The 25,521-nt window shown below is 32.7% G+C and overlaps 1 protein-coding gene across 1 annotated transcript in view; it reads right to left on the bottom strand.

Moving 5' to 3' along the window:
- Positions 1-1,108: 1,108 nt before the first annotated feature.
- LOC127737375 (remodeling and spacing factor 1-like) overlaps positions 1,109-25,521 on the bottom strand; it is a 44,447-nt gene continuing 20,034 nt past the window's right edge. Inside the window, exons 9-16 of the mRNA XM_052247990.1 lie at positions 21,480-21,559; positions 18,227-18,331; positions 16,279-16,358; positions 15,691-15,742; positions 14,906-15,116; positions 13,216-13,399; positions 9,824-9,966; positions 1,109-8,584 (exon numbers count right to left, since the gene is read on the bottom strand). Of these exons, the coding sequence (XP_052103950.1) occupies positions 4,536-8,584; positions 9,824-9,966; positions 13,216-13,399; positions 14,906-15,116; positions 15,691-15,742; positions 16,279-16,358; positions 18,227-18,331; positions 21,480-21,559 (4,904 nt within the window). The 3' untranslated portion in view covers positions 1,109-4,535. The remainder of the gene's footprint in view (positions 8,585-9,823; positions 9,967-13,215; positions 13,400-14,905; positions 15,117-15,690; positions 15,743-16,278; positions 16,359-18,226; positions 18,332-21,479; positions 21,560-25,521) is intronic.

Genomic DNA, 25,521 nt, shown 5'->3' with positions numbered 1-25,521 from the left:
AATCATGACACAAAACCTCTATTTACACTTGACAAAACCGAAAGCAAATGAACAGTGCTGTATTAAATCAGGACACAAAGCCTCTATGTACGCAGGACAAAACCAAAGGCAAATGAACAGTGCTGTATTAAATCATGACACAAACCTCTATGTACACTTAACAAAACCAAAGGCAAATGAACAGTGCTGTATCAAATCAGAACACAAAACCTCTATTTACACTTGACAAAACCAAAGGCAAATGAACAGTGCTGTATTAAATCATGACACAAAACCTCTATTTACACTTGACAAAACCGAAAGCAAATGGACAGTGCTGTATTAAATCAGGACACAAAGCCTCTTTGTACGCAGGACAAAACCAAAGGCAAATGAACAGTGCTGTATCAAATCAGAACACAAAACCACTATTCACTCAGGCAAAAGAACAGTGGTATATTAAATCAGGACACAAAACCGCTATTCACACTTCACAAAACGAAAGGCAAATGAAGTGCTGTGTTAAATAAGGACATGAAACCTCTCTTCACACTAACTTGACAACGCCAAAGGAAAATGAACAGTTCTGTGTTAAATCAGTACACAAAACCTCTATTCACAATTGACAAAACAAAAGGCAAATGAACATTGCTGTATCAAATCAGGACACAAAACCTTTATTCACACTTGACAAAACAAAAGGCAAATGAACATTGCTGTATCAAATCAGGACACAAAACCTTTATTCACACTTGACAAAACAAAAGGCAAATGAACATTGCTGTATCATATCAGGACACAAAACCTTTATTCACACTTGACAAAACCAAAGGCAAATGAACATTGCTTTTATTATTGGTCTTTATCTCACAGCATAGATAGGTCTTCAACACAGAACTGAACGCCTTGTTGCATATTGAAGATGAACACTAGCACCAATTTGAATGGAATTGTCTGTTAGATATGGATACCATTAACAAATACAAAGATGTGAGTAGGTAATGGTCTGGGATTTCTCTAAATTCACAGAGATTATTACAGTGATCCCACTATATATTTAACTTCCATTGGTGCAAATCAACAGAATTAAAAATGTGTAAAAGTCATTATTAAGAACAAATAAACACAATTTAAAAATTACTATTTCTTTACTTTTGGTTTTTTAAAAAGATTTTACATACATGAGATTGTGAAATATACAATATGACAATGCAGGCAATAAAAAGCCTCTGTTATACACATTACATACTGAGATCATATTGACACATTCATACATACACTCAAACCATATCACAACATATAATTATTTTCATTTTGTGACAAAGTGAATTAAATAATTTTGTGAAATATAAGTACAATGGTATGAAAATATGAATTCCTAATTTTTACATATTTTGATGAATTTAAGTGAACAAAATGAAATGTGCTAATCTTTAAATAACCAATTGTAGAAAAAAAAACATTTGTTGAATCAATGAGAAGAAAATGTACTTGTTTAGTTAAACTGTTATTTATTTAGTAGCACTGCATTAATATTTTAAATGTATTTACAGGACTACTGACATGCCTCATGTTCAAACTTTATGTAACTAGCTATAGTGATGAAGGATTATGTTGTATAAGGATTGTAATACGATCTTCTATGTAATAGACTTCAAACTATGCATTACAATTTGGGTACTTTTTATGCCATAAACTCAAGTTATGAAAAAATACATTCAAATGAGAAAAAAAATGCCATTTATGCTATGGTTTGTACTGAACTAGTAGAAAGAAAACTTTTCAATTGAACTTTAACCTTTGTCTATCAAGTGCTTATTTTTTCTTACTATTAACATTCATGACAGTTGTTATTAAACTTATGGAGAGATTTTTTAACTGAACTGTACTTTTCTTTTTATTTTTAAAATTTTATTCCCTCTCCCTGAAAAATATACTATAATTCATATTTTATTATACCGGTACTCAAAAATTCTACCCACTAACATCTGCTTAATATAAAATACAACAAACAATCAAATACTATAACAACAAAAAAATCAAAACATAACAAAACTTACATTATTTTTGTTTTGTATTGCATCCTCTTGAAGGTCTGAGTTTGTTATTCGGTGACTGGTAGGGTTTGAAAATTTAACTCAACACAAAAAAAATAACAAAAACAGGCATTGCTGTAAAATGTGTGTTCATAAAATTGGTATAGGTAGTATTGCACAAACAAATGCATAAACTCTTTGGAAGATATTTAGCTCATCAAAATTATGGGCAGCTATATTTCTGGGACTTATGAATAATATTGTTTTAACAGACACCTGTTTTAACTTTTGAAATAAAATTGACCACCTGATGGTTGTGGTCAATTTGTCTTCTCAATAATATAACTGAAATACATGTATAAAATTCTGGCTGATGTATATAACTTCCAGTAGCAAATATTTCATGCACATTAAGTATGAAAATATAAAATCATCTTTTCACAATGAATGGTGTTTGATTATCTAGACCCATCAATTGTTAGAACTTATACTGTTTAAAGAAAACTTTACAGTGTTTAAAATAACAATCTGAGATAGGATTATGATACATACATGTCTTTAAAACATAGATATATAAAAGGAATCAAGAGTACATTTCTATTAAAAATTATATATTATAAATACAAAATAATATAGAGTACAACACTAGGAATGGATTTAATAATAAGACTAATTTATATAGATATATGTATATATACATCCTTTTTAATTCATAAAGATCACAAGAAGAAAACAAGTCATATTCATATTAAAAACCTGCTTTGTTGCTTTCTCCTTAAATGCAGCAAAATATAAAAAAAAACATAACAGAATAATTAATGTCTTTCTGATCTTTTATCAAAATGGTAGAAAATCTAGTTTCATAAGTTACCATTATAATGGTACATTATCAACTTGTTAATATTATATAACTTTTATTTTTCACAATTATAAAATGTGACAGGACCAATGGCGGGACGGACAGACAAACAAATAGAAAAATGGATGAACAGACAGACCTGACCATAATGCCCCCTACATTACATAAAAAGTACACAAAAGACTGAATTTGCAAGCCAAAAATTAATTGAGTTCAAATTTTCAAGTTTATCAATAAATTACAAAATGCACTTCTGGTATATACATTTATCTATGAAAAACTTAGAAACGAATTAAAGGCATTCAGTCAACATTGTTTATTTTTCATGACAGTGGAAATAGGATAAAACTGACTACAACATTACCAGTAAAAATATGAAATATTGATAAGAAAGCATTGAAAACTAATTTTCTCCACTTTGATGACCTGTTTTGTAAGCCGAATCAAATACTGTAATTCAGAAATTTGTTCACCCATTTATTATAATGATTGTTGAACAATGATCAAGAACGAGAGATAAATTATTGCAATGATTAAGAACGAGAGATAAATTATTGCAATTTTAGAAAATGCTGCATACAAATAATGCTATCAACATTTAAAATGTAAGGTTTTATTTTTGCAACACCTATCCTGTTGCAATTTTCACAATAATGAAACATCACAAAAATTTCTGAATTTACAGTATGCAAAATTAAAAACGACTTAAAAAATGAATGGCATTTCTACTACTTTTTGAAAAAAAAACTAATTATTTTATTTTACAAAAAGAAATTGATTTGTGAATCAGTACATATTAGGAAGCAATTGCTAACTATCAGTTAATAGGAAATTCTATTCTTCCATTCTACTTATTTTCAAAGTATCAATCTACTTTGACTGAAAGTAATTTCATTAAATATTTACACCCTTTAGAAAACACAAAATAAATAGAGACAGTCAACTTAAATTGAGCAGAAACATTGTAATTAATGATATTTTACTGAATAAATGAATGAAGAGATTGAACATGTAATTTCATAGAAAATCAATCCCTTTCAATAAATCAATCTCTATGAAATGAAACACACATGCAATGAAAAGTTGTGTGTGAGCTAATATGCTATTTGTTCTTTATTAATACACAATGATTATTTCTTTATAACCGACAATGTTTTCACTCTGATATTTCTAAAATAATTGCATTATGAGAAAATTACACAAAAAGATCACATAAAATTTTGAGAATAGGCTAAATATAGACATTTCATAACTTTGGTTAAGTTTTAAATGGTTTTTTATATCTTTTATGGTAATGTTTAAGATTTTTCCATAAAAACAAAAGTTTAAAATATGTTTTCTTCATAAATATTGCTGTGATGGAAAATAAAAAAATTCAATTCAATCGACAAATTTGCCAAATATCGTGACCTTTCAACAAACGAGATCCTGAGCAATAATGTAGAGCACTACCCTTGCCCAATGAGATATTTACATAGGAAGTGTATTTTGTGTCTTTCTAGTAACTTAAAATAAATCATTTTGGCAATGCTTGTGCTCTTTACCAATTTGGCTGTTAATTTTAGTTTATCTACTTTATACATTTTTTAATTCATACTTCTTTCAAAATTTAATTTTGACAAATATTCACTAATGATAAACTTTCAAATATAGAATTCTCATTAATGATTCATAACATATTTAACAATATCTCCAATGTCAGACATTTCATCCATATCTTTTTCCCCATTAGAAGGCGATTGCTCTCCCTCATATGTCTGTTGGTCTGGTTCTACTGGTGATTCATCTTCCTCTTCGTGTGAGATGATTGGTTCTAGCTGTTGGACTCTTGGATGCTTATCTAACAGGTTGTCAATCATGAATCCCCGCCCACCATTCCCAGGCATCATCTGAGGAGGACCATACATCCCAGGATTCATCTGGTTGTAATCTGGTGGACCTTGGTTCATCCCATTCATTCCATAGTTATCAAAAGGGGGTCTCATATAAGGTCCTTGCTGTTGATGCATCGGTCTTGATATTGGCATTTGATAGTGTGGTCCTGGGACCATCTGAGGTTGTTGCTGAGGATGAAATTCTTGTCCTGGTACATTAGGACCTGAAGAAGCTTGAGGTTTTGACTCTGCCTGAGCCTTCATTTTTTCCTTTTTAGTTTGTCTTGGTTTTCTTGGTTTTTTTGCTTTTGTTGGTTCATTCGTTGAAGTAGCAGAACTATCAGAGCCTTCCTGCATTTTTGACTTACTGGGGCTATCTGCCTTTGTCTCATCAGGCCCAGAACTCTTTGGCATTCTCATTCCCATTTCAAGTCTTGGGCTAAAAGCAGTTGGAACTCCAGAGTGCTGCTGATAAGGCATTGGACCCGGTCCATACATAGGCCTTTGGAAATTGGGGTTCATAGGCCTCATATGCTCTGGTCTCATTCTAGGGATGACATTTCTTGGAACTTGTCCAACAAAGTTGGGTGGCACTTGCATACTAGGCCTTTGTGGCATCCCAATTGAACCTTGTTGAAACTGCATTCTTTGATTACTCATTTGTGACATCATTTCATTGAACTGTCCTCTGAACATTCCCTGCTGGTAAGGATGTGGTCCTCTAATCATGGACCCTTCAGGAGGATTAGGCTGTGGTCCTCTAATCATGGACCCTTCTGGAGGATTAGGCTGTGGTCCTCTGATCATGGACTCTTCTGGAGGATTATTCTGTGGTGCTCTCATCATGGATCCTTCTGGAGGATTAGGCTGTGGTCCTCTAATCATGGACCCTTCTGGAGGATTTGGTTGTGGACCTCTAATCATGGACCCTTCTGGAGGATTAGACTGTGGTCCTCTTATGGTCTCCTCTTCAGGATGTGCGCCAGAATGTTGTGATGTTGGAGGGGACTGTAATGTCTGTTGAGATTGAGGTCCAGGCATTATTTCAATACCAGATTTAGGAACCTTTGGACTGGACTCATTACCTGAAGTTGATTCAATTCCAGTTGTTTGTTCTTGTGAGACTTCTTGTTTATCTGTTTCTGTGTCAGAGCTGGATGATGTCACCTGATTTTGTGGCAGGATTTTAGAGTTTGTCTGTGACAGCAATTCAGTAACAATCTGTCCATCATGTTTTTCACTTTCTGAACTATTCTTTTCAATATTTTTTGGTTGATTTGAATCAAGATTATTTTCCTTTTTATGTTTTGCAGCTTGTTCTACTTGATCTTTTCTATCTTTTTCAGAGGATGTCTGTGTATCCAAGACGACAGTATCTGTATTTTTTCTTGTTTCTAAACAATCCTCTGGTATTTTCTTCTTTGGACTGTCAATTTCCTTAACAGAAGTGGATTCAACATCCTCTTTAGCTGGCAAAGCAGCTTTATGAACATCTTTTGCAGAAATTGATTGTGATGTTTGATCTAATTCATTTTTGACATTTTGATCACTGTGAACATCTTTTGTATGGGCTCTATCTACTGAAGCAATGGCCTGAGGAGTATGAGAAGGTGACATCTGTGGTCTAGGTTGGGACTGTCGTCGTGGAAAGAACTGTTGGTTTGTTTCCTGTACTGGTGGGCTTCCAATTGTTGGACTGCTGACTGGTGGACCAGACATCTGTGAAGGAGGTATCTGTTGTCCTGGTTGAAGTGGTCTATGTGGAAATCCTATGTGATTGGGGTGTAAACCTGGTCTCTGCTGAGCGGAATATGGAAAACCTGGTCTAAAATGTCCTTCTTGACCTGGCATCATATGTCTTTCAGGTTGACCATAGAAAGGTCCTCTAGCCATTGGTCTATGTGGTTGTCCTGGAAACAAACCCCTAATCATTGGCGCAGACTGAAAACCAGGCTGTTGTCCTGGCATCATTGACCTTTCTGGAAGTCCAGGTTGGGAACTTGGAGGACTTTTCATTCTTCCATCTTTTTCTTCTCTATTTTGATCTGTCACCGCCCCTTCCTGGTTTGAATGACTACTTCTGAGATTATCCTGCTGACTGGTATTTGGATATGGACCTCGCATCATTGTTGGCTGACCAGGATATGGAGATCTCATCATTTGACCCGACTGATAATTAGAATACTGGCCCTGCATCATTATTTGCTGCTGGTTTGGGAAACGACCTCCCATCATCTGCTGCTGATTTGGATAAAAGGTACCTCTGATCATTTGGCCATCTTGTTGTGGCGTTACTTGACCTCTCATTTGCCCTATTATTTCTGGTCTTATGCCTTGCTGCATCTGACCTCCATTCTGTTGGCCTGGATGTGGACCTCTCATCATTGGTTGACCTTGAATTGATCTTCCAAAAACTTGACCTTGACTTTGTGGAACCTGTGATGAATATTGTGGCCTTTCTTGCATTGTAGGGTATGGTGGTGATGATATTGTCCCCTGGCTTGGAGACATTGATGTAAATGGCTGACTGGAAGTTGACACAGGAAAGTTTACTTGCCTCATCTGGGGAGGATAATTTTGAGAGAGTGGAGGACCTTGCCTTATCATGTGACCAGGTTGCTGAGCTTGATATGATGAATGAGGAGGTGAGGATATGAACTGTTGTTGAGGTGGTGAACTGTAAGGAGGTGATCTCCCCTGGAATTGTTGTTGCCCTGATTGATTGGTAAAGCTTCCATCAGAAAAACTCTGACCCATTGAGTATTGTGGACTTGGCCTTATAACTCCTATGTTGCTCTGACATACTGGTGTGTTTTGTTCACTACTATCTGGAACTGTAACACTTGATGTTGAGATTTGAGCCCGATTCTGAGATTCAATTATTGGTTCTGTGTCAGTCTTACCCTGTGTTGAATTGATTGGTTCTGTGTCAGTCTCATGTTCACTTACAGAATCTTTAGGAAAACTTTCATTGCCTTTTTCATTTGTATTACCATCTTTATCTTTATTCTTTGTGATTTCTCTATCTGGTCCCACAATTTGAGACTGACTTTCTTCATCCCCAGATTCCTCTTTTGCTTCATCTTCAGTTTCATCATCTTCTTCATCCTCATTTTCATCTTTTTTCTGCTTCTTTGGTTTAACTGGTTCTTTTTCATCTTCTTCAGTTGTTTCCCCTTCCTCTGCATTTTCAGACTTGTTGTCAAAGTAATCATCAGTATCAGTAGATTCATCTCTAATAATATTTTTCTTTTTAGATCTTTTGTCTTTTTCACTTCCACTTTTGTCCTCTGATACCTCAGTTGCCTCAGAATCAGAACCTGCAATAGCCTTGTAGTTAACTCTTTTAGCTATATTTCTCCTTCTACTCCTTGAAGGCTCGGAGGATTCAGATTTTTCTGATTCACTACTGGATTCAGAATATCGTCTTTTGGACAATTTTCTTTTTGCTGCTTTTTTAATTTTTCCCATATCTACACTACTATCATCACTTTCTGATTTAGATTCACTTTCCTCTGATTTTTCAGTCCTTTCACTTCCTTCTTCCTCTGAATCAACAATTCTCCTTCTCTTTGCAGAATGTTTACCTTTCTTTTTCTCTTTTTCTCTGAACACTTTTTTATCTATTTCCTTCCTATTTTTCTTCTTTTTTGTTGGGCCACTATCCTCAGAACATAAGTCTTCCGTGTCAATAGATTCATCAGTTTCTTCTTCTTCCTCCTCTTCTTCTTCGTCGCTCCATACTTCTTTGTGCTTTCTCCTTTGTCGTGTGGAAGCTCTCGTAGAACGAGCAGACTTTCTTCTCGAACCATAATCACTGTCTTCTTCATCAACAACTGTAAAAGACAATTTTATTAGGATTAAACAGTTGGTATTGTCATCTATTCATCTATTTCCTTTTTAGACATTTGGTTGTTTCATAATGTTTGTTTACCCTACCAATAAAGGCTGATCCAGATCATGCATGATTTCTTTCACAATGTAAACAGTTTAGTTCCTAATTTGTCTTAGCACTCCATGAACACACTTCAATCTATAATATCTAAAATAATTTAATTCTGTTGATCAGACATCAATTCTGATATCACAAGCAGTCTTTTTTAACTCTGAGATCTTATTTGATTAAAAAAATTGGCAGCATCTACCCTCCTAAACACATTCTGTCAGACTTTCAATCAGATTACATACTGGCTTGGTGTGTATTGTTATATACTATATTCTCAATGCAATCCAAGCTCTTTAAAATGGCAAATGTTAATACATGTATTTATATACTTATCATTCTTAATCAGTGTTGTATATACTGTATGCTGAACACAATCCTAGTAATTTTAAATGGTAAATGTTTATGTATGGATTTATGTTCTTTTCATTCTTAATCAGTTTTTTGGCAATACTCAACATGTGAAACTCATGAACTACAAGTAACTTTATTCCTGACAATCATAAGGTTGACTTCCCACTTCTTTTTTTCCTTCATCTTACATAATGTCTGACACTGTGTCTTGTCCCTTGCTAACACCACATCCCCTTTTCTAGCTATAACCACCAGAACTTACCAAAATCCTTATAATGGATAGATCTAGCATGGCATCTTGCACTTCGTCTTGTTACCTGTCGACCCCAGCCTTCCTTGTCTAGGCTATAACCACCAAAACTTACCAAAATCCTTATATTGCCTAGATATAGCAGTACAGCTTGTACTTCCGTCTTGTTACCCTTCAACCCCAGCCTTCCCCCCCTAGGTTTCAACTTGAAGAACTTACCAAAATCCTTATAATGCCTAGATATAGCATTACATCTTGCACTTCCGTCTTGTTTCCTGTTGATCACAACTTTCACTGTCTATGATATAACCACCAGAACTTACCAAAATCCTTATATTGCTTAGATCTAGCATTACGTCTTGCACTCCGTCTTGTTCCCCGTCGACACCAGCCTTCCCCGTCTAGGCTATAATCGCCAGAACTTACCAAAATCCTTATATTGCTTAGATCTAGCATTACGTCTTGCACTCCGTCTTGTTCCCCGTCGACACCAGCCTTCCCGTCTAGGCTATAATCACCAGAACTTACCAAAATCCTTATATTGCTTAGATCTAGCATTACGTCTTGCACTTCGTCTTGTTCCCCGTCGACACCAGCCTTCCCCGTCTAGGCTATAATCACTGACATCATCATCATCTTCCTCTACCTCTTCTGGGGGTTCTGAAGTATCACTGAAATAGAATAGACAGATGTTTAGAATGTAATACTGGGTATTTATTCATGAAACACTCTTTTTTTGTAATTTTGGGGTAATACAGTCGATTCCACTTAATTGCATACCGCTTAATAGCATAATTCGGTTAATTGAATAGTTTTCTCCTGCACAAAACCATTTCCCATTCATCTGATGTTAAATTGTCCGGTTATACGCATAGCTCTACAAGTGGCCTTTCGGTTTATTGCATAGAAAATAATCGCCATCTAGATATGCTTAGTTAAAACTGACGAGATTTTTGACCGGAAACGGCAATTTGGTAAGTATATTTTTCTTGAATGCATCCTTATTTTCGTTATTATTTCAAATTTACTTTTGTGTTATTTAAATAAAGTTTTAAAACAGTTTCTTTCGTGTTTATATGATGGAATTTGATTTAAAAATAAACCTCGATGTCTACACAGGTAAAGTTTCCCATGTTCTATTTTAAGCCTTGAGGTCATAAAAATGTCAAACAGGTAATTGTTGTAAAAACACTGACCATTCTATATCACAAGGTGTTAATAATTGATTGGATTTCAAACATTGTCCAAAGATTACATTTGGGGTGAATTTTAAAAACAATAATGCCTGCTAATTATCGATCATTATCCCATGTGAACTATCGTAATTGGGTTTGGGGTGATCTGCATTTATGTTAAATATTTCAGGGTATTTATATATGGTTAAAGAATGTTATACATCAATCATTTAATTTTAATATTTTAAGAAAAGAGCATTTACTTCTAATTATTATATTTTCTCACTTTAAACACTCGTGTCCAGCAAATTACCCGTACAAGGCCCCATTACTGCTTTGCATATACGAAACTAACAAGGATAAATAAACAGTGTTACATCACTGTGCAAGCTGTAAATACTGCATATCAAAGGCAGTTCATTACACATCTATTGTTAAAATGATTATAAACTGTGTAGTATTGTTAAACAGTATATTTCAATCAAAGCGTAACAATGTACATTGTACATACCGGTCATAGAAACGAATCTATTTTTGGAACAAATTATTTTATTTTCGTATCCCAGGTAAAGGAAACGTCAGTACGCAAATAAACTAAAACAAAATGTGTTTATAATCTTTATTGAAAGTATACAAAATAAAATAACATGTATGACACTAGACATATAACTTTTAATAGAATAAATCAACATTTAATATGTTGTAAGTGATTATAGACTTTCATCTTTCTTCAGGGATTTCCTTTACTCATCTGTTCTATCGATGTTTTTAGACTCCGTAATTTGGCATTTCGGATATAAGCATACTCCGCTTTATTGCATAATTTTGTCTGACAAATAGGCTATGCAAATAACCGGAATCAACTGTACATGTATTAATATGCTGACTTGATATATGTAATATCACATCTTATAATTTGAACTATATTCATACAAACTTTAGAAGTACTAGCTATAGGCCAAGAATTGTAATCAAGCTTATCTTAACCCTTGAAATAATCCATTCCATAAGTGATGTTACCATTAAGTAAATCCTGCAAGTCTTCAGACACACCGTTATTATTATATGGAGTCAGTTGTCTTATAGCTACTTTTATTTTCTAAAGGGAGGTTTTGGTTTAGAGTTATCTTCCATTTTAGGAGTTGAATACTACCTGATAAATATTATAAGTGATTAACTCAGAAACTGAATAAATAACCTCTGAAAAAAATGTGTTAAACTCTTACATGTATATATATATAAATGTTGACTTGCTGAAATCCACATATATTTGATCAAGGCCATAAAATTAAAATGAAACACCTATCCCAAAAACTCTATTTTAATGAGACATTAACCGAATTTGATGCTTACAAGTAACAGAATAAATTTCAATATGAGACTTTTCATTCTAAAGATGTCATGACCTTAATACGTCATATAATTCATGAACTTTTTGCAGAATTTTATTTTATTTGAATCTTATACATTTTTCTATGCTCTACAATACATTTTATTTCTTTTTGTTATTCATTAAAATATGGAAAAAAAATTAACAGACCAATCCTATTTAAGTTTTTATACATATGCAAATTATATAATAGCTAGCTGTCAGTAACTGCAAGTTCTCTCAGATCTGTACTTAGGTGTCTTTTTTGTTGTTGTGAGGGATGTATGAGGGATGTATAAATGCCCTGCCACTTCCAGTCTGTGTTATTGTTAGATATGTTTTTTCTGCTTGTTTCCATCTGATGAGTTAAGCCCTTTTCAACTGCTTTTTATAGTTTGTTCTTATGTTGAACTGTTATACAACTGTCCCAGACTATGGAGAGGGTTTAGTGCCAGCAAACTAGTTTAACCCCACCACATTCTGAATGTGCCTGTCCCAAGTCAGAAACCTGTAATTCAGTGGTTTTTCGTTCATAGTTTTGTACATAAATCAGGCTGTTAGTTTTCTTCTTTGAATTGTTTTACATTTGTCATTTAGGGGCCTTTTATGGCTGACTATGCAGTATGGGATTTGCTCATTGTTCAAGGCAATATGGTAACCTATAGTTGTTAACTTCTATGTCATTTGGTCTCTGGCAGATAGTTCTCTCATTGGCAATCATACCACATCTTCTTGTTTTTATATGTAGTTCTATAACACAAGATTTGAATCAATTTCCACAGTTTATAGATCAAAACTGCTGATGCACTCCTGTCTTAATAAGTGCTGTCATTTTTTTCAATAAGCAGGAAATTCTGATTTATATGAAAGGAAGTAACCGAGTTTCTCGATTAATAATATAGTTGGGTTTACTTGTTTTTCGTGTCTTTAAGTTAATGATCTATGATACTTATAATTAAGTACTTTTCTTTAAGGGTGATGCGGCGTAAAGCAATCACCAATCAATCAATCAATTTTATTTCAAGGTTTCAGTTTCATTGGTTTGTTAAAACATTGTTGATTCGAAGGACTTCGAATTTGTGGTTTTAGGAATAACACATTCCTACACAATTGAAAATATGTATTTCTTTTTGGAAGAAATTTAAAGGTCTAAGTGAATAAACTACAAAGAGAACAATAGCTATTGTATTTATTCAATGGGTCAATAGAACTGAAAAAAGTTTAAATACCTTGACCAAGAGGAGATGACTTTGTGGAAATGTTTCATTTGGTTCACAATAAGTATGAAATTTGAGGCGGATCAGTGAACACAAATTTGATATCTAATGCTTCTTTAATACTTAACAGTGGAGGAGGATATTAATCATGTGACTTACTCAGAACATTTGTATTCATCTCCACTTTCCTCATCATTGTCATCTTCATCACTAAGATTTGTTAGGCGACGGCCCTTCTTCTTTTTGCGACCTCCCACAGGTGATGGTTTTCCTTCCTCCTCACTGACATATTCCCGACCCTCTGCCATGTAAATATTGGCCATGTCTTTACCTCGTGATCGTCCTTAAAACAAGAAATTTTGTTGAAATTTCATTCTTGTGGGAAGAATAGTCATAAGTAAATTTCTTTTTTTCATTTCACTGCCTTTCATAACGTTGAACTAATCAAGGATCTAATCACAATCTGATATCATAAATTGAGGTATTATGGAAATGGTCATGTTTATATCAATGCTATCAAATGTGATGAAAGTTTCAAAACTTAACATGCCATCAAATGTGATGAAAGTTTCAAAGCTAAACATGCTAAAAGAATATTTAGCTGTTTTATGAAAGTATAACTCATCACTGTTACGTTTAAAGATGTGTTTTTATATCTATTATTCTAGTGTTAAGTGATTTTCTTGTACTTATTTTTGTTGTCTGTTCTTTCGTGTACCTTATTTTAGTCCACTGGTCTACACTAAAAGATGTTAAACCTGTCAAAGGTCTGTGAGCCTGTCCAAAAACTCTGTCAAAGGTCTGTGAGCCTGTCCAAAGTCAGTGGTCCTCTCTTGTCATATAATAATGTTTGTTTTTTTTTGTCATTTGGAGAATTCAGTGTTAATGGCTATTCTTTGATTTGATTTTTTTATTCCTTACAGTCAGACATATTTTGTATGCCTTCTATTAAAAGATAATTTTGTTGTCTTCTCTGGAAATTTTCTAGTAAAACATAATTTGCACTATAAATATTTCTAAAACTGTCTTTCCTCAGGTACTGCAACTTATTTTATGGTACATACATTCTTTATAAAATATCTTGAATATAATTTGGAGTAAATCCACAAAATTATAAAAAAAAAACAGTAAAAGTGATGCCACCAAAATTCAAACTTGGTCTGTGTTTTAAGGTAATAAGCATTGTGTATAAGTTTCATAACATTTGGTTGAGGCAAACTAAAGTTAGAGAACAGAAACAAAAAATTAAGCAATTTTTCCATTTGTAAAGGGGCATAACTCTAAAACAGTAAAAGTGATGCCACCAAAATTTAATCTTGATCTGTGTTTTGTGGTAATAAGCATTGTGTATAAGTTTCATAACATTTGGTTGAGGCAAACTAAAATTAGAGAACGGAAACATAAATATTCAACAATTTTTCAATTTGTAAAGGGGCATAACTCAAGAACGGCAAAAGTGACGCCACCAAATTTCAAACTTGATCTGTGTTTTATGGTAATAATCATTGTGTATAAGTTTCATAACATTTGGTTGAGGCAAACTAAAGTTAGAGAACGGAAACCAATTTTGGGACGTACGTATACGCTACGGCGGGGGCATAAATATCCCCAATTTTAATCATTGTTTAAGAAAGAAGTCACGCTAGATTAACTGATATTTTTGTGATTTGTTATTTTCCTGATTTAAATTTGTGCATAGACATGACAGAAGGAAAAGTGTGCACATTTATAACACTCAATATTGTTGATATGTTCAATCTATAGCTATTCAAAAAGAAATATTTTAGAGCATTTTATGTCATCTCTAAATAAGCAAAAAAAATCCTCCTTCCATGTGTACAGTACATACCTTTACCAGGGTTATAAGGCTGAGGATTTTCTAAATCTTCTTTGATAGCTGTATTTATCATGTCATCAAATTCATCAAACTTATAGCTGATTACATTACGTGACCGACAAGACCTCTTAACAAATGATTTGTTCTTTTTTGGCTTATAATATTCTTCCTCTTCTGGACTGTACTGTTCATACTCATCTGGGTCTACATTTTCCTTGTGTTCCTATAGAAACAAAATTTCATGTCAAATTGACACAATGTTCATCAAGTTTCTTAACAAGGGGAAGTGAAGGTATAACAAAGCAACTTTTTTCACACCCCTTGAATTCAAAAACTCTTAAAAGAGTTCAAGATCAATCAAACAATATTCTTCTCATTTTTACAATACACTAATTTGTCATATATCATTATATATATGCTTTATTTGCTTTAGGCTTAAAAACTTTGTGTACTTATTAAAGAAAAACTTGAAAATAGAATGTCAAAATATGCAAAAATTTGAGAGATTGACTTAGCTTGTAATTTAAATTTAGAAATGGACAACAGTCTTATCCCCTCTGCGAGCCCCCAACCCTTTTAAGAGATAAGTTTGACATGCATTTTTAAGAAATTTCTTGAGAATTTAATTTTTCACTGTTAATGTTCCATTAAATAAAGAAAATTATAATTTGAATGTGTTCCAGGTTTAATAAGAACAAACCAACAGATTATTTGCCATTGTCTCATTTACAGGTAATTGACATACAAATGTAAAATGTCGTTTGATATCAATTATAAGGTTAAACACATATACTTACATCCTTCAAGATATTGTCTAAACTTATTCCTACAAATGCTAATCTCTCTTTCCTGAAAATAAATGGAATAAAAAGATAAATACAATTACATGTCTAATTTACAAGTAATGTTCATATTCTTACTTTTGTGGTGATTATTATTATACTGTGTCTATACTGTAATATATAAATACCTACATTGTAGACACACATGCATTCACACAAACATTAAGAAAGTTCTTTCTAGCTTACATTTAAGAAGATAACAAACTTTTGTAATAATGTCCAATAAAGTGTTTGATTCACTTCTAAGCTTACTGCATAGTTTTATCCTCTAGTTTATCAAAATGAGCTTGGAAATCACAATTCATTGTTGCTGATGCTGCTGACATTGTTGATGTTGTTTTAAGTGTATTAAAGTGACTGTAGTACATGAAGTTTCAAGGTATTTTGTGTAAAATGAATCAAAGGAGATATAGTGTCAATATGAATGATTCAGTGACCCAAAAAACTCAAGGTAGCAAAAAGGAACATCAAGAGGCCACAATTTATCCATAAGCTATCATCATACAACATCTATGTCTGCATTCTACTCAAGGTATCACAAACCTTTTTATTAATCTATCTTTCTTCTTCATAATTATATCTAAATCTTTAAGACTAATCTGCAATTTTTCCAACAGTCCTTTCTGCAAAGAAATAACATAATTTTATAGAAGTTAAAATATTGTGTGATGGAATTTGATGTTTGTGCTACTGTAAATTCAAAAATTATTGTGAGGTTTTTATTAATGCGAATAATGTGACTGGGTGAGCATCGCAATAATAAGAACATTGCATTCTGATATCTGATCCATATATCTTAATGCACATTTTCCTCAAATCACAATAATAAATCTCACATTTTTGTCCATTCTTCAAAAATCGCAATAATAAATGCACGCAATAATTTCTGAATTTACAGTATCACAGTTCAGCAAAACAGACATAAAACTCAGAACAGTTGGGGCAAAAATGGACACAATATTTGCGCTTGATACAGGTCTGAATTTGGATTGTAATTAAATATTTGACACATAATAGGTTTCTGACACAGAATAACTGTAGTCAAAATTTAAAGAAATTTTCTTTTTAATTTCTGAAATCTGAAATGAGAAAAAAATGTCCTCCCCCCCTTTTGGCCCCTAATTCCTAAACTATTAGGACTATAACCCCCAAAATCAATCCTAACCTTCCTTTTGTGGTTATAAACCTTGTGTTTAAATTTCATATATTTCTATTTACATTTACTAAAGTTATTGTCCGGAAACCAAATGTCTTCAGACGACGTGATACCAATATACGAGCGGTCGTTTAAAAAATAAAGGATGTATATTGCCCCTTTGAAACATGTTACATACATATGTTATCAGAGTTTTTCTTATTTTTTAGCCCACAATAACAAATGTGTGTTATTTTTTCTCTAATAACTTATTTAAGTTACACCCTTGACTGTTAACATTAGCGGTTCATCTTAAACTGATCTAATCCAAACTAATACATGTAAACTAAGCAAACGTTTCAAAGTCAATAGACCATGACTGAGGGGGCGTGACCAAATATTCTCCATGGAAATGAGATATGCAAATGCTTATACAACTGCATACCAAATATCATTGACTTACCACTAGTGGTTCCCCTTGAACTGACCTAATCACAAACTAATACATGTAAACTAAGCAAAAGTTTTAAAGTCAATAGACCATGACTGAGGGGGCGGAGCCAAATAATCTCCATGGAAATTAGATATTCTAATGCTTATACAACTGCATACCAAATATCATTGACTTACCACTAGTGGTTCCCCATAAACTGACCTAATCACAAACAAATACATGTAAACTAAGCAAAAGTTTTAAAGTCAATAGCCCATGACTGAGGGGGCGTGACCAAATATTCTCCATGGAAATGAGATATGCAAATGCTTATACAACTGCATACCAAATATCATTGACTTACCACTAGTGGTTCCCCTTGAACTGACCTAATCACAAACTAATACATGTAAACTAAGCAAAAGTTTTAAAGTCAATAGACCATGACTGAGGGGGGGGGGGGGGGGGGAGCCAAATAATCTCCATGGAAATTAGATATTCCAATGCTTATACAACTGCATACCAAATATCATTGACTTACCACTAATGGTTCACCTTAAACTAGACCTAATCACAAACTAATACATTGTTGATGCCGCTGCCGCCATCGCCGCCGGAAACAGCATACCTATGTCTCACTTTTTGACTCCATCAAGGCGAGTCAAAAACAAAAAGAAGCTGTTTACATGTATTTCCCATAAAGTACAAGGTCAAACCTTTGTGAACCATTTTTGGCAAAGAAGGTTATCTAGTTAAGTTAGTCTTGAAATTTTTCCTGTAGACCCTTTAAATTAAATCAGGGCATGTGGCAATAGTTTTAGGAGAAACATTTGAATGATTTATGATTGGTCAAGTGAGCTATATCTTAATATCATAAAAAATGAAATACATGGATATTAAATAAATCCAAATATTAAACATACATGTTCGCAAGGCGGACAAAACCAATCTCCATCTGGTATTATCATTAGAGGTGGACGTAAGCATGCTGTGTGGAACCCATTATCACATTTATCACAGAGGAGTAGCTATAAATAGAAATCATATGTAAAAATAATGAAAAATATACATCATACATGTATAAATCAACTAGTAATTATTGTAACAAGAGGTCTATACACTTCAATAAACTCCACAAAGAATTTATTACTTATAATTTCCAATAAAATGTCAAAAAAAGCATTGTTACACAAGTGTTCATCAGTAGATTCTGAATTTGGGTAAATCAAATTGTTAACCAATGATCATCATTCACTTCAAGTTATGGCTAATTGCAAAATACCTGTACCAGTCAAATCACAATTCTATGTTGCCATTTAAATTATCATATATATTATTACAGAAAATAGATATTTTGCCTTGATAATTGAAATGTCAGTTTACTCCAATCGAACAATAAAGAGTTAATAAATTTGACTTCAAGCTATTAACCTTGTCCAAAATTTTAGGTCACTCTCTTGTTATTGTGATATTGTTAAAGAGGCAGTATCTACGAAAGTCATGAATTTTCAAAGTTATGAAAATGCAGTAACTTTATAGATATCTATACAAAAACATGTTTTGTGTCATTTTCAGGAATTGAATGATTGTAATTAGGGCAAAAACCCAATTTTTTTTGTCATCTGTAAGACCAAGGCTCAAAATCATGCAAGAATGTACACTCAAGTCATGAACTTTGTCCTACCCCCTCTTGAAGCACGTGTTCACAAATACAATAAACAGCTGAGCCATGAGCGCATGATATGCCCGTCGCTTTTTCAAAGAATAAAGTTCAATAACTTCTCAATGTCATATCAGAAATTTTCAAAAAAAAACTAAAGGGAGCTTATCTTAATAGATATAAACCAGTTACCAAAGTTTCATGAAAACTGCTCAAAGCACTTTAAAGATATTGTCTGAAAACTGGAAAATCACTCCTTTTTATGAATAAAACCCCATAACTCGGAAACGTAAAATCTAAAATTTATAAAAAACGAAAGGGAGCTCATGTCAATCGATATAAACAATTCACCAAAGTTTCTTGCAAATTAGTGAAATTTTTTTGAGTTATTGTCCGAAAACTAGAAAATCCCCCTTTTTTAATGAATAAAACCCCCATAACTCAGAAACATAAATCTAAAATTTATAAAAAACGAAAGGGAGCTCACTTCAATAGATATAAACAGTTCACGTAAGTTTCATGCAAATTGGTTAAAGTGTATTTGAGTTATTGTCTGACATGTGGACGACAGACGGACATACCATAATACGTCCCGTAAATGGGCGTATAAAAAGTTATAATAACTTTTAATTTCACTTCAGTGTTCGATTTGAATTAATTTCATTTGTTCTTTTTTTGAAGATTTTTAATAATCAAAAGGTAGAATAAAAGTGCAGTATATCAATCAGTTAGGATATTTATTTAGAATTAATAAGGCACAGAAGGGGTAATTCTTACTATAGAGCTATTTGAAATTCCTCGCAAACTTTTAATATCATTTTCTTAAGTTTTTTATATTATTGTGTCTATTCAATTTTATGTTTTCTTCTGTCAGTCAGGGATACTACTTGTACAAGTAATTTTTATTTACTTGAAGAAGTAATATTAATATACTTATATAAGTAAATTTGTAGGATACTTATACAAGTGTATTTTATTTACTTGTATAGGTAAAAAAAAAATTGGCTTAGTTATGTCCCTTAGTCATTCACATTTTTTTACTTATATAAGTGAAAAAGTCATCCTATCTTCTTTTCTTGAATTCTTGGGACTTCTTTGCTCTAATAGAATTAATAATTGTTTGTCCTTTGCAGATGTCTTAACTAATCATTTAAGTGTAATTTCATGGACAATGAAAATCTCATGTGTCTGTTATCTTCAGAACACTGCTCATTTACAAGCCCCCAAGGAGCAATTTTTGAAGGCCTTGCACAAATACTAATGATCTTTGCGCAATCAGTTTCTTTGTTGAATTAATGAGATGAAACATTGAATTCTAATAAAAAATTATTAGCTAACCTGGGAAAAATCATTAAAGGCATGGTTTTACATCTCAAAACTTGAGAATTTTTGTGGGATTTTATAAAAAAAATTTACTTATACAAGAAAATTAAGGGGAGATTATTCAAACATTATAATTAACTTATATAAGTATATTTTTTTTACTTCTTCAAGAAAATAAAGATTACTTGTACAAGTAGTACCTCTGACTGTCTTGTCACGTATCCTTTATTAGGCCTCTTGGCTGACCACATTTGTTTACAGTGAATTATTATCCTGCAAAATCTCATTTTCCACACTTATCTTAAGTTTTGAGTATGAAAATTGCTTTACTTGTGAATATGACTTCTACTACACACTCACAATCTTATTTATTCAATGGAATCTCTAAACAAATAATAGTAAACACTTTCTAGACTCATTAACCCCTTGCGTACATTATGATTCAGGTGAGTTTTTTAAAAATTTGTTACCATTTTCAGTTGATTGAAGCCTTTTAACTTGTCATTTACTCGGTCTCCCTACATTTATTGTGGTCCAGGCATAACTCACTAAAAATTCTGTAGGATCTCTTTTTTTAACCGAATTTGTCAAAGTTGTCGGTCTACCTCAATTACATCCTGCTTTCTTAATCAATAGAACTTTGTAATCAAGTTAATCCAGGGTTATGTGTATAAGGCCAGTTTTCAAGCGAGTTTTTGTTGGACCAACAAAAATTCAACTTCTTGATAACAAGTTAATTATCGCAAAAAGTCGTCAAGATTTGCCCCAAAACAGCTTTCATTCATATTTTATATACACAATTTACTAAATTCTTGAAAAAAAGTCAACCGATTTTTTTGTGAAACCCATAGATACTGCCTCTTTAAGCTACCTTTGTACCAAGATTACACATACACAATTCAGTGTCAATAAACCATGCACTTTTACTCAGTCAGTTTGGTCATGGAATAACAATGATTTGTCCTATATTTTGGACATGGTAAATGACATTAAGCCAAATTAATCAACTTCTTTTGTATGAATGGGGTATCAACTGACCTTTCAATTCTCAAGGCTACTAATATACCAATTTAAATGGCAACATAGAAATGTAATTTGACTATTACAGGTTTTTTGCAAATGACCATAAGTGTGTGCATTCCAAACAATAATAATAATAATTAAAATAAATATATCACTACAATCATGTTTACCCATTCAGGTCTGTCTGTTTTATGACAATGTATACATGGTGTATCATTTGGGATTTCTTCAACTAGACATTCTTGTGTATCTGAAAATAAATATCATTATAGAAGGTCATTTGATCGAATCAATTATTCATCAGATATCACTATGAATAAGATAGGTTGTAGTGTATACTTCAATGAGATATCCACCCAACAGACTAAATTATTTTTATCTGGAAGTCCACACTCGAACTTCAACTAAAGACATGAGATTGATACAATATGTCAAGCTCTAAACTACATTGATATTAAACAATAAACTGCTTCGCCGAGCGCAGCTGGATACGACCGCAGAGGTCCAACCCTGAACAGTTGGGGCAAAAATCGACACAATATTCAAGCTTGATACAGGTTTAAATTTGGATTGTAATTAAATATTTGACACATTATAGGTTTCTGACACAGAATAAATGTAGTCAAAGAACTTGAAATTGGTTATATGATTTGAATTTATATTCAATTGAAGAATTCTTGCTGTTGTGCAATACACTGTGCTGTTGCGCAATACTAAGTAAATCTGTTTTCAGACTATATACAAAGAATTAGCAAAATAAATTGTGACCCCAATGTTTCTTGGGAAAATTGACAATTTCTTAAATCTTGAGGGGAAACAAATTGATCCCCCCTCCAAAAAAACTAATATTTGAAGAAATTTTCTTCTTAAATTTCTTAAATCTTGAGGAAAAAAAATGCCTCCCCCCCAAATAAGAACTAATATTTGAAGACATTTTCTTTTGTAAAATGTGGTACAATTTAAGAGACATCCATACACTTAAACACAAGTTATTGTCTGAAAACTAGAAAAATGCTTGTTTTAGACCCTTTTTGGCCCCTAATTCCTGAACGGTTTGGGCAATTACCCCCAAAATAAATCCCAACCTTCAACTTAAGGTATTGAACCTTGTGGTACAATTTCAGAGCAATCAAAATACTTATACACAAGTTATTGTCCTGAAACTAGAAAAATGCTTGTTTTGGGCCCCTTTTTGGCCCCTAATTCCTAAACAGTTGGGACCATCACCCCTAAAAACAATCCCAACTTTCCTTTTGTGGTATTGAACCTTTTGATTATATTTCATAGAGATCCATACACTTAAACTAAAGTTATTGTCCGGAAACCAAATGTCTTTGGACGACAATGACGTAATACACATGTAGCAATATACGACCGCAAAATTTTACGGTCGTATAAAAAAAGAGCTAATCATGCTAACTTAACAAAGTCTATCAAAGATCTTCCTTAAACATGTTTAACACAAAATTCTAAAAATTATGATATGACTAAAGATATAGTGACATGAAAATCAGTGAAAATCTTTTCATGATTTTCATAAAAACATTCAGTGGATAAAATTTCATTTTATAGAAAATAGAGCTAGAACAATAATGCATGTATTGTCTTCCTAAGCATATCCCCATTTGTACTTCAAACTATTGGAAAACAGAAAGTTGGTGTCTGACAGAGTTAAACAAGAGTGGACACACTGAAATGTCTCGCCTGTTTTAGTGTTCATAATTGAATTTATAAATGTTGAAAGTAAAAAAAATAAGTTTATATAAGCTTTACATTAAATTAACATTTTAATGATGAATGAACATGGGATACACTTTTGGCTAATAAATCACAGGCAAATATAGCAACAACATTTGAGTAAATAAAATCACATTATACAAATTTTTTTTGAAACATTAAGTCAAATGACTACTAAAAGCAAACTTTGAAATTTCTTATGAAATAATTTTTCATCTAGATTTAAGGTTCATCAGAAGGGATTGACAAATATGGCCATTTTTTTTTTATTTCCTCTTGAGTACAGACAAACCTGTGCACAAGGAAAAGTTTTAAGGCATTGCAGAAACTGGATAAATATTTGTCAATTCCTTGAGATGAACCTGAAAGACCCCCCCACCCCAAAAAAAAAAAAAAAAAAAACTAAAATTATCTTCAATCTTTGATCAAAATATTGTAAAAAGTCATATTTTCATATTATCTATTTATCTATTTATGTTGCTATGCTAAAATATTTTTTACTTATCTCAATACTTATCTTATTTCATATGTATCAAAAATCAGTAAATGTGATTCTGTTGTGCAAACAAAATTTCAAAAGTTCTTCAATCTGTACATATTCAGCCAATTAATCTTTATGAAGGGACTGGAGTGAACTGTATTCTATGTTAAACAATCATGCATGAGTGACCTTATTTTAACATTTTCACACCTTCCAATGTTTTTGTTAATCACGGTTTAGTAATGATCCCTTAAAAGTTTTTATTATTTATTATCATTATTAATGTTATTTAAAGATTTTTATAAAATATTCTATTTCAATGTAAGTAATCAGCAGTTAAATAATAAAATACATTCCATACACCAAATATAATTGACCTATTACTTATAGCATCTGAGAAGAAGACCAAACAACAGAAACTTAACATTGACCAATGAACCATGAAAATAAGCTCAAGGTCAGATGAAACCTGTCAGACAGACGTGCACACCTTACAATCATTCCATACACCACATATAGTTGACCTATAACTTATAGTATCTGAGAAGAGGACCAAACAAGAGCAACTTAACATTGACCAATGAACCATGAAAATGAGGTCAAGGACAAATGACACCTGCCAGACAGACATGTACACCTTACAATCATTCCATACACCAAATATAGTTGACCTATTGCTTATAGTATTAGAAAAACAGACCAAAACACAAAAACTTAACATTGACCAATGAACCATGAAAATGAGGTCAAGGACAAATGACACCTGCCAGTCAGACATGTACACCTTACAATCATTCCATACACCAAATATAGTTGACCTATTGCTTATAGTATTAGAAAAACAGACCAAAACACAAAAACTTAACATTGACCAATGAACCATGAAAATAGGTCAAGGACAAATGACACCTGCCAGACAGACATGTATCCCTTATAATCATTCCATACACCACATATAGCTGACCTACTGATTGTAGTATCTGAGAAACGGACCTAATCACGTAACTTTAACCTTGATCACTGATCCATGAAATGAGGCTGAGGTCAGGTGAACCCTGTCTGATGGACATGTAGACGTTGCAAGGAACCCATATACCAAATATAGTTATCCTATTACTCATAATAAGTGAGAAATTTACATAACAAAAAAACTAAACTTTTTTTTCAAGCAGTCGCTGAACCATGAAAATAAGGTCAAGGACATTGGCCATATGACAGACGGAAAGTTCGTAACATAAGGTATCTGCATACAAAGTATGAAGCATCCAGGTCTTCTACCTTCTGAAATATAAAGCTTTATACAAATAGTTTACGCCGCCGTCGCCGGATAGTAATACCTATGTCTCACTTTCTGCGACTTTCGTCGCAGGCGAGACAATAAATGGAGAATGTGTCCCCATGGACACAGATGATGCCCCAGCTTGCATACAACATTATAAAGGGACATAACTCAAGAACTATACAAGTGATGCTACCCAAATTTGTACTTGATCTGAGTTTAAAGATAATAAGTATTGTGTACAGGTTTCATAATGTTTGGTTGGGGCAAACTTAAGTTACAGAACAGAAACTAAAAATGTTGCAATTTTTCCATTTATAAAGGGGCATAACTTGATAATGATTAAAGTGACGCTACCAAAATTCAACTTGATCTGTGTTTTGTGGTAAAAAGCATTGTGTATAAGTTTCATAACATTTGGTTGAGGCAAACTTAAGTTAGAGAACGGAAACTAAAAATGTTGCAATTTTTCCATTTATAAAGGGGCATAACTTGATAATGATTAAAGTGACGCTACCAAAATTCAACTTGATCTGTGTTTTGTGGTAAAAAGCATTGTGTATAAGTTTCATAACATTTGGTTGAGGCAACTTACATTTTTGTAAGTTAGAGAACGGAAACTAAAGATTTTGCATTTTTTTTCATTTATAAAGGAGCATAACTCTAGAACGGTTAAAGTGACCCTACCAAAATTCAAATTTGATCTTTATTTTGT

The sequence above is a fragment of the Mytilus californianus genome, unplaced genomic scaffold (genome assembly GCF_021869535.1).
Source record: "Mytilus californianus isolate M0D057914Y unplaced genomic scaffold, xbMytCali1.0.p SCAF_4, whole genome shotgun sequence".
Taxonomy (NCBI): Eukaryota; Metazoa; Mollusca; class Bivalvia; order Mytilida; family Mytilidae; genus Mytilus; species Mytilus californianus.
The sequence above is the reverse complement of the archived record's forward strand: the minus strand, read 5'-3'. Positions and strand labels throughout refer to the sequence as shown.